The sequence below is a fragment of the Triticum aestivum genome, chromosome 1A (genome assembly GCF_018294505.1).
Source record: "Triticum aestivum cultivar Chinese Spring chromosome 1A, IWGSC CS RefSeq v2.1, whole genome shotgun sequence".
NCBI classification, from domain to species: domain Eukaryota; kingdom Viridiplantae; phylum Streptophyta; class Magnoliopsida; order Poales; family Poaceae; genus Triticum; species Triticum aestivum.
The window spans coordinates 100,806,660-100,817,233 of record NC_057794.1 but is presented as its reverse complement, the minus strand read 5'-3'; the positions used below and the strand labels follow the sequence as shown (position 1 = coordinate 100,817,233).

Genomic DNA, 10,574 nt, shown 5'->3' with positions numbered 1-10,574 from the left:
CAACTTCCCCGACCTGCTTGCTGAGCTTAACGTCTGCCCTGCCCGCTACCGCCATATTAGATGGCTGTGCATAGGGGTTCTTGCCTGGACGCTTTGGAACATCCGTAATAAGCTTGTTATTCAGAAGCTGCCCCTTCGTCGTGCGACTGATGCAATCTTTAAACTGTGTGGCTACCTGCAGCTTTGGCGGCCGCTTAGCCGCCCCCAGGACCGGGACGTCATCACCGCCCTCCTCTCCGATCTCCGCTCGATGGCGCTTCGCTTGGCTCCCCCGCTGCCGCCTCCTCCCCCTGAGCCTGATTAGTCCGCCTGGCATCTATGTGGATTGTGGCGTGCGTCTTTTGGTTTTAGGGCTTGTTGTGTTGTGCCCTCAGCTATGACCCTTTGGTGTACTATTGTGGCTCCTGTGGACCTCCGTGTGTGTGTGTTTGTGGTGTGTTGGTCTGTGTTGGATGTTTATTGTGCGGTTGGCTTTATAATATAAAGCGGGGCGAAAGCCTTTTTCGGCAAAGGTGGAATAAGGCTTTATGATAGTTTTGCAATTAAACAAGACTGGCAAAGCATCATCCTTAGCTTTCTTTTTTAAGGCATTATCATTAGTGTTGATATGTATGAACAGAGGCTAACAAAAAAAACAAAGCCTGATGAAATTTTTCGACAAAGGGTGCTTTTTATCGACACATAAGCATCAAGGGGGAGGCTGATGACATATGCTACTACTAATCTGTTGCACATCCACTCATCCTGATGAGATGATGAGATGGATCGCTCTCTTCACTTGAGAAATGCTGCTCCTCCTCCCATGCACCTCCCTCACCTGCACGCACGCAATGCAGCAAACAAGATTCCAGCATCAACAGTAACGTTCAGACAGATGAATGCACCAAGAATAACTGTACCTTGGCGCGCAGTTCGGCGAGCAGCACGCCGTGGTCCGACGACGCCTGGACGGAGGTGACCTCGAGCCGGAGCTGCTCCTGGAGCGTCTGCATGATGGTCACCAGCAGGCCGTGCGTGTCGGGGCACCGGAGCTCCAGCAACGCGTCGCTCTCGATGATGGAGACCTGCACGTCCGTGGCCACAGGGGTGCTGCCGCTGCTGCTGCTGGCCCCTTCCATGCCCGTCGGCAGCGCACGCTTCTCTTTCGACATCGCCGGCCCCCTGACCGTCGATGATTCAAGGTCCTGGATGCGTTTCGTCAGCTGCTTCACGTACTCGATCGTGTCGCCGAGGATCGAGGCCTTGTCCATCTGACAACCATGCAAAAAAGACGTCTGAATTTGCAAACATATACTGTACATTACTGAATCTTTTTGGCTGAGGATTGTGTGTGTACCTTGGTGACGAAGGGCACCAGGGACCGCAGGACGATGAACCGCTCGTTGAGCTTCTCCCTTCTCTTCCGCTCCTGCATGACATGGCTGGCGCCGAAGTCGACCTCCCTCCGCGCGCCGGCATCGTCGCACCTCGGATCGCCCGGTGGCTTGTTGCAGGCAGCACTGAAGAACAGGAGGACACTCTTGAGCATCTTCTGCCGGGTGGTGCCTTGGGCGACCGTGCGTCCATGGATGCCAGCATCCCATCTGGAGAATGAAGATTGGAGTGAGACTGCCAGGTAGGACCCGGTGTTCAGGCCGCCGCCCTGTCTCAGGGCGTTGTTGCGATGCAGGATCAACGAGAGTGTCTGTGCGTAGTGAGCATTTTCAGCCATTGCTTGGTTCTCACCTGCAGCTGGGATACAGAAAGGACATCAAGTGAGGTCAGATGCTAGCCAGATAAATCAAGAGAACGAGAAATGAAATTACTACCTGACGATTGAGGGTAGCCACTGCATAGCTCCTCGTAGAGAAAATGCCAAGCTTCATTTTGCCCATGCAAATTGGAATGATCATCAGTGCTGTTCTGGCAAACCATCAGCATTTGGATCTCATCACCAAAGTTGCTTGAGCAGCCATCTCTCACCCTCTCTGACGTCTCAACCTGCATCAGCTCGCTGCTCCCTGCATTATGTGTTGTATGATCATCATGGCTTGCTGAACCCGACGCGCACTCTGCATCGATCTCGTCGTCGTCGTACTCCATTTCATCGTCCTCGTATTCTGGGTTGAACTTGTTTGGCTCCGGCTTTGGCTGACCAGTGGGTGTCTTCCTCTGCGTTTGGAATGACTGTTGGTCAATGTGGCTGGTTTGGTTGGAATGGCAGATGCTAGAGATCATGTGGGTTTCTTGTTGATCCATGAAGATGGCCATTGCATACTGGACCAAACCCATGTCTTCCTCCACCTGAAGTATGTGCATTTTGATTGGTCAGAGCCTCTATTTTCCCTGATTTGTCCTCATAGTTACAAGAAGCAGATTTTTTTGGCACAAGTAATTGGAAGGAGGTTAGTTTAATTATGAAATGACACAATGTAAATTCACCTTTTCTGTGGTCCCGATTTCTAGGACACCATCGACAATCGGAATGCATACGACCGTCTGTGATATGATTGATGTACAGATAATGGATATTAGATGAAGTTTGTAAGTAAAAATTCATAATTGATAAATAGCTATGCTTATAGGGGAAATACCTTGATTCCTGCACTCTGCAATTCATTTCCACCGAAATTTGTTATGCACCCAATGAGAAGGAAAATATCATCAGACAAAGAAGGGGGAAAAACTGAATTGTACAGATTCGTGTTGGCTTCGCCATTAGCATGTTTATACCCCAATCACTTTGTATGTCTACCATTAGGTAAAGAATTATGCTTTTTCATTCTTTCTACTCAATCTGTTCATCCAGTTTTTGTCATGCTAAAATGTTTAATTACGATTGTACACGCACTGCAGATTAAGCGCCGACTAACGAATGGCTTCGGAAAATCAAGAAAAGAAAAGTACCCTGGCAAGTATTGCTCTTGAGAATGCCTTGCTGTCAACTTCATTTGCTCTACTAAGCCATACGTGCCCTCCCCTTGCAAAGGCCCTTCCAGGTAACCTGCAGACAGAGTAGAGACATGTGTCAACTATCAACCAAACAGAGTACATGCCAGATTTACTGGGCTCGTGACATCAAGAGATTATCAGGTGTCGACTAGCACGAACAAGTGCAACTCTGGAGTTATCAGGTGTTGAACTCGACAGAAATGATTTCAGTCAAAAAATATGGTCCATCATGATGAGAAAGAGGAGTTGACCCAGGAGCACTTCGGGTCCATGCTGCACAAGGGCCAGAGAAGGACGCATAATTTCAATTGGGAGGGTATAGACTTCACGCAATGCAACTTGTCGACCCTTGGCGACCCTATCACAGAGAAGGAGGTCACTGATGCCATTGCGCAAATGCCTAAGGACAAGGCGTCGGGCCCAAAGGTTTACATGGTGCGTTCTTCCCTGCCCTGCATGTAGAGCACTTCCAGTGGGTCAACTAGGCCAACATCGTGCTTCTCCCCAAGAAGGATGGCGCCGAGTGAATCTATGATTTTTTTCGGCCTATTAGTATCATCGACACGACCATGAAAAATAAATTGTGGCAAAGATGATGGCCTCGCATCTTGCACCCTTCATGCACGTGCTCGTTTCCAGGATCCAAAGTGCTGTCATCAAGTCATGGAGTATCGATGACAACTTCCTATATGTTCACAATTTGGGGCGTAAGCTGCACAGGTTAAAGAAGCCAATTCTCCTTTTTAAGTTAGACACCAGGAAGACCTTAGATTCTGTTTGGTGGGACCACTTGCTCAATCTTCTCCACCGTAGGGTGTTCCTGATGAAACTCCGGGACATGCTTACCACTCTTATGCAATCCTCGACTTTGAGGGTTTCGTTGAGTTCTTGGGGAGCTGATCAAGCATGGGAGGGGCCTTTCCCATGGAGACCTGCTCTCTCCACTTCCCTTTGTGCTTCGATCGACCTGCTTCAGAACCTCCTAGACATCGACACTCGTCGGGACTATCTCCATCCTGTGGGTGGGAGGGCAGCTTTCATTCGGACCTCCTTATATGCAGATGACGCGACGCTTTTGTGGTGCCAATTCGGGTGGATATTCAGCGCCCTACCACCATTCTGCATGGGTTTGGGGAGGTCACAAGCGTTGTGACGAACTTGGAGAAGATGCTTGTGGCCCCCCATCCGATGCACTAACATCAAACTTGACAAGGTCCTCGCGAGTTTTCCTGCCAAGTAGGCCACCTTCCGCATGATATATCTCGGGCTATTTCTGTCTATGCACCGTTGGCGGAGGACCGATTTGGAGCCTCTCGTCGACAAGGTGGTGGGTAAGCTTGTCCCTGACAGGGAGGCAGCATCATGGCGGCTGGCAAGGCTGCCCTTGTCAAAGCGATGCCCATGGAGCAGGCAATCTACCACATCACGTCCCTGGTCCTAACATGGGATGCTTGTGGCGGTGGAGAAGCTTCAACACGGTTTTTGGTGGTCAATGCAAAGCGAGCTGGAAGCTATGCCAAGGAAGTTTGGAGGCTTGGGGATTTTGGATTTGTGCAAGTATGCTAGAGCGTTCTGATTGCGTTGGCCATGGTACAAATGGAAGGAGCCTAATCGGGCATGGGTAGGATTGGAGACGCCTTGCAGCAAGGCGGGCGTGGACCTCTTCTATGTCGCAACTACCGTCATGGTGGGCGATAGCCAGACTACCAAGTTTTGGCACTACCTGTGGCTTCTTGGGGCCAAGCCAAATGTTATTGTGGCCCTGGTCTTTGTTGCATGACCTTTCTTGGCTCACGAAGATTGACATGGCCCGTGGGTTCTTGGTAACCCACATTACACAATTCAGTGCCTTTAGTCTGGAACAAGTGCAGCTCCACGATGACATTACCGACGATATTGTTTGCAAGATCACCACCAATGGCAAGTATTCCATGGCGTTGCCCATTTCCACGGGGCGATTGATACCCTCATGGTGCCAATGGGTTGGGTCATCTAGGCACCTCTAAAGTGCAATTTTTTGGATTGGCTCGTCCTTAGAATAGAGTATGGATGACCATTTGGAGAGAAGAGGCTGGCCAAACTATGGTTTATGTCAGCTATGCAAGAGGGAACCTGTGTCGGCGACCCATATGTTGTTCGAGTGTGGGTTCTCTATCAGAAAGAATTTGGAACACTGTCAAATCTTGAATTGATGCATTGGAGCTTGGCATCACTTCCTAGCAAGCGCTCCTCTCGGTTCACGCTTGGTGGGAGGCCGTGGTGTTGCGAGGAGAGCATATGAGACGGGCGATGGCCTTGCTCATAGTGTTGGTCCGAGTCATGGAATGAGAGAAATGCAAGGGTTTTTAGAAATAAGCGTACTATGCTGAACATAATCATTGCACACATCGAGGATGAGGTCAAGGATTGGATTACCGCCTGGGCGAAGCACTTGAGTTCACTCGTGTCACCAAAGTAGGCTTTTTGTTTTCCATTTGTTGGGGCATAATGGACCTTAAACCTTGTTGATTTTCTTCTTTATTAATGCGGTGAGATAATTTTTTTGCCTCCGTTTCAAAAAATCATGGGATAACAATGTTATATCTAAAGCTAAGTTTAATATCATGTCAAGTGCAGATATCTAAAAGCTCAAATAATATTTGACAAATTGGACCATTTTTTGTGTGAAACATGCAGAGTGGCACCTTGGTGTGGTAAATTCAATTAGTCTGGGATAAGATTATCCTTATCAATTTGTGCCTGTCCAATATGCCTATGTACACAATGGGGTTTGTCAGAAGGAACTCATGAGGGTTTCGATAAGCACCATAATGTTATTTTTTGGAACTCCATGGACACTTAAAATGATATAAGCTCATGAAGTTGAAATCTACGTGCCATCAACACTTCTATCAAGAACAAGTGTCTTATATATGATGAAATGGTGGTGGGAAATTTCTCAACCTAGCAACAATGCTCTTTGAAGAGAGTTGCTTAGAGCCAAATATTTACCGAATGGAGACCCTTCCAGCTCCACTCCGAGGAATGGCTCTCTAGAAATCTTTCGTTAACATTAGGGAGGTTAGATCCCTTGTAAAATTCATTGTCGGCTCTGGCTCTTCCACTTGGTTTTGGTTGGATTGGTGGTCAGAGCATGGGCCCCTTAAAGATAAATTCCCTCATTTTTCCTGCTGCTTAGGACCGTTTTGATACATGTGTATATTATATTACCACAATTATTGGAGTGTGCTACTCTTATGACCAGTAGAACTACATAAACAGCACTACCTCTGTATCATAATATCTAACCTTTTTTGACGAAAATGCCCAATGCAGCTTGGCCTCCATGGAAGCCGAATTTGAAATGATCAAAATTCAAATTTGCATGTCTCAATTTTTTTGAAAAAAAATACACATATACTTAGAGATATAATGCACAAGTGTGTAAATTTTCAGGATGAAATACGTTAAAATGAGTGCTACACAAAAAAAAGCAAATGCAAGGCCTTTTAGTACATGCACTATTCATTCATAAATTTATCTATTTTTGCACAGACCACATTTCAAGGCATTTCATCTGAAATTTTAGACACATACACATCACATCTTTGTTTAGTTGTGCAATGCATGTTTTTCAGATTTTTTTTCTTCTGAAATTGCAAGTTCGAATTTTGATTTATTTTCAAAAATTTCGGCCTCCACAAAGGCTGAGCTTCAAAACGCCCCACTCGATTTTTGACACTATGATAATGTAAAAACAAACGTTTTATGCGGAGGGAGTACTAGAAAAGACACAAACAACTTTCTAACAGGACAACACCTTTCACTACGGGGATGCCTTAATGCACCCCGGCAATTTTGCATCGTTGAGCTATGTAGCACACCTGGCCAAGTGTTCCCGTAATTTTGTCTAGGTTTGGTTAGAAGTTTGTCAAAACAAGATGGACCGAAACTTCTCTTTCTTAGCTACAGCCGGAATGTTTTGCCGGAGTAAGAAAAGGCGGTAACAAGATATAGTACTAAAAAAAGTGCAAGAAAAGCTGCAAACGCGCGCGGTGCGTACCCGACGCCGGGAGGGAAGGAGTAAGAGGCAGACATGAGATAGAACCACTCCGTCTCCGTCAGGTCTTCCGGAGCCAGCGCCGCGCTGGGCCGCCGAGCCTCCTGGGCGCAGCCGTGGACGTCCCTGAAGCCTGTCCCGCCGCCCGCGGCAGCCTCCCTGGCCAGCGAGTCGAACAGCTCCCGCAGCTGCCGGCTCCGGGCCTGGTCGGCTGCCTCCGCCGCCGGCGCCGGTACCTGCGCCTGGGCAACGGCCGGCTGCACCGTCTTGCGCGTCTTGATGGCGCCGTTGTAGTGCCCCTCCGCCCACACCAGCGCTCTGCCAGTGTTCAGTTGAGCATGGATAGATCAAGATGAACGAAGTACTAGTAGTTATGCAAGAGTGAGACGTGAACATTGCGAGGATGGAGCTAGAGTTGGTAGTCTTGCGCTGTACCCTTGGTCGGGGCAGAGTTGCCAGAGGAGGGCGTACGTCCACCGCAGCCCCTGCGCCACCGCCTGCAGCGATCTCTGCACCTCGCCGCTGCTCGCCATGGCGTCCGGCGACCTACCACTAGCTTGCTCAGAGAGGGGGAGAGAGAGAAGGAGAGGTGGGGGAAAGAGAGCTTGAAGGCTTTAAAGTTTGACCGGTGGCTGCACCAGACGGCTCATGGCGAGGCCGGTCACGTGGGGCACTAGGCAGGGCCAGCATGGGCCAGTTCTCGCTCTCTTATTTTCGTTGCAAAGGACGAGACATGTTCACACATGCATCACCATATGGGTTTTCTTCTTCTCTCCACAAAATGGACACTCACGTACCACCAAAGCACTAACCGAAATCTCACAGAATAAGGCAAAGGGAGCAGCAGAGAGAGGGAGAGAGATAGGGGGGAGAAGAGACTCAGACGTAAGGCATGTGTGTGTGTGTGTGGGCTAGCTAGGTCGCCATTCCAAATCTAGGGCTGCAGAAAGGAGTAAAAGGCTCTGGCCCCTCGCCTCGCCGGATGGAGTTAAAGAGAATGTCACTAGATCCTAGTCCTTGGCAGATCCGTCAGCCTTCCATTTCGGTAAGGCAGGCAACCGGTGCCTTCTGAGGCCGCCCTTTGTGCACAAACAGCAATGGGATAGGGATCCCTGTGCTAGCTGCTCACCGTGCTGTCTAGTCTACCGGGGGTGGGTGGCGGTTGGTTGGGTTGGAAAATTCACAGCGCTTTGCTGTTTGCAATTGGCGCCATGCTCCTGGAGTGCTACGGTTCTTGTGGTAAAAGTTGTCAAGTTAATGTCCGCGAACCACGCTTTAGACCTGAACCCCTTTTGCAGCAACAGTTCGTTTGCTGAAATGTGGACTGTAACCGTTGGAGTCACAGGTTTAGACTTTAGAGACACACATCACCTAATCCAATCTACAAATCTGACGTGAAACATGGTAATGGAGCAAATGATTCTTGGAACAAGCCCTCTCAGAACTGAATACACGGATCAGTTATCAAAATGTCGAAATCTACAAATACCATGGATGTATTGCCTTTGGTCAGCAAATTCTTAGCCTTGCTTAAGGGCAACTCTAACATGCCGACGCAAACCGACGTAGGTTTTGTCCGCTTTTCGTCCGTTTAGGTTAGCTGGAGACCGTCCATGCCCGTCCTACGCAGTTTTTGTCCGCGTTGGAATTTTTGGCAAGCAAACTCAGTCTAAAAAAGGCCAACGGCCATAGTTCATACACACGGCCATGTCAGCCTAAAAAAAACCATAGTTCATGCCGCCACACTTGCCAGCGGCCGACAAAGTTGCCAGCACACAAAAAAGACGGACATAGTTCAACCACGCCATACATCTCGGTCGTGGTTCATACGTTACATCTGGGTGGTCGGCATATCTGGGTGAGAAAATCTGGAGCTTTGAAGGTGGTCTAGCCGGTACACAGGATGTCAGTTGGATTCTCGTGGGACAGATCCAGGTGAAAACCTTGTCTTCGGCCGGTGATGGCGACACCCTAGGAAGTAGGGTCTCGGTGACGGACGCATGATGATGGACGCGCGTAGGGAGATGGCGTTGTTTGGCGGCGTGGCGGCACTGACGGCAGGCCTGGCAAGGTCAATGCGTTGATTCCAGTCATGAAGATGGACCTGCGAAAGACGGTAACGGCGGTCTCTGAAGCGTGTGTATGTAGTGCCCGCTGTGAGTCCGTTTGACCGGTTTGTGCCCGCAACCCGCCGTAGTGCAGATTGGTTGAGGCCTATGGTTTTAGATGTCCGGCATTGGTGTGAGGTCTGGGCAGGCAGTCCAATCATGTGCACCTCCTTCATCATGTTGGTAGGAGTAGCGATAGTTATTGCCAAGAGAGTGACTTCATACTCATTGATGTATTATTTTGTAAGGTTTATTGAATAATTAATAAAAAATGATTGTGTGCATCGCTCGATGAATTGACGGGAAACTACGGCGGGCTTACGTCAACGTGAACTTATATTAGCCAGAGAGAGATGACAACATATCGCTCGATGAAGAGGACGGGGTTATCATCCTTTTCTCAGAAAAAAAACTTTAATCATAATACCTTTCATAAAAAAAATACCTGTTACAAGAAGGCACGAAGGTAACAAAATAGCAGCAGACTGAAGAGTCTATTTCAATCAAGCTAACTGAAGAGTCTGCTGCACGTACAACAACATCACTATGAATGTGAAAAGTGTAGAATCCGTCGTCCCTTTGGGTTATGATATGAGGAGCATGAAATATGAATCCTAAGTGTTTAATCAAGTAAGTATTGTGCATCACACATGCTTGCCGCTTAGTTTGTCACGAGCCTATCCAAACAATTTGAAGCAAATGATTTTCCATTCATGCGAGAAATTCATTACATTATAGATTCATAGGAGCGCATGATCCAGGACTCCCAAGATTTACATTCAGATGCTACGTCTTGACTGGCTGGCTAGCCTTTTGCCACACAAACCTGTCAGTGCCTTCCATGACCCAAAAACTTGCAAGAAGACATCTTTCAAGTCCCTTATTTCTTCGAGTATCCCCTGTTACAACTTACAAGGAACTACCGGGAGCAGCCACACCTTTCCGCGAGCTTCAGTAGCGGGAGACTTGGCGACCGTCCTTGTCCTCACTGGGTGGGCGGCATGGTCTTGATCCGGTCCATGGCGACAAGCACGGCACGAGATGGATCGCCGTTGTACTTGTACATCACTTCAATGTAGCCATCCTCTGCGTCGGAGACGGCGACGGCGTTGCGCGAGAAGAAGAGGCGCTCCCCCGTCGGCAGGTTCGCCAGCAGCGTGCGCACCTTTACCGGCGTGCCCTTCCTCACCGGGATGGACGAACAGCGCCGCGGGATCGGTGCCGATGGCGTCTTCATGCTGTACACTGCTTCGGCTGTGCTCGAACCCGAACTGGGCAGCTTGATGGTGGCGGTCGGCGCGTGCGAGATCAACGCCGATTGGCATGGCGACGGAGGAGGGGCGGATCACCTCTTGGGAATTCCTCTGTTCGCCACGGCGAGAAGCTTCACGGTCGACGCGGTCGGGATCAGCGGGTCTCGGCGCGGCGGGGCAGTGCGTCGCTGCTCAGCCGCTCCCATGTCCAAGTAGGCGATCTTCTTGGAGGCAGCCTTGGCT

At 49.2% G+C, this 10,574-nt stretch overlaps 1 protein-coding gene across 1 annotated transcript; it reads right to left on the bottom strand.

Moving 5' to 3' along the window:
* Positions 1-560: 560 nt before the first annotated feature.
* Positions 561-7,669, bottom strand: LOC123102692 (transcription factor BHLH42). The gene is made up of 9 exons (XM_044524137.1): positions 7,406-7,669; positions 6,974-7,288; positions 2,887-2,983; positions 2,574-2,588; positions 2,422-2,478; positions 1,809-2,283; positions 1,337-1,731; positions 900-1,250; positions 561-817 (listed from the first exon to the last, which is right to left on the bottom strand). The coding sequence occupies exons 1-9, from the start codon at positions 7,501-7,503 to the stop codon at positions 740-742; spliced, it is 1,881 nt and encodes a 626-aa protein (XP_044380072.1). The 5' UTR covers positions 7,504-7,669; the 3' UTR covers positions 561-739.
* Positions 7,670-10,574: the final 2,905 nt, after the last annotated feature.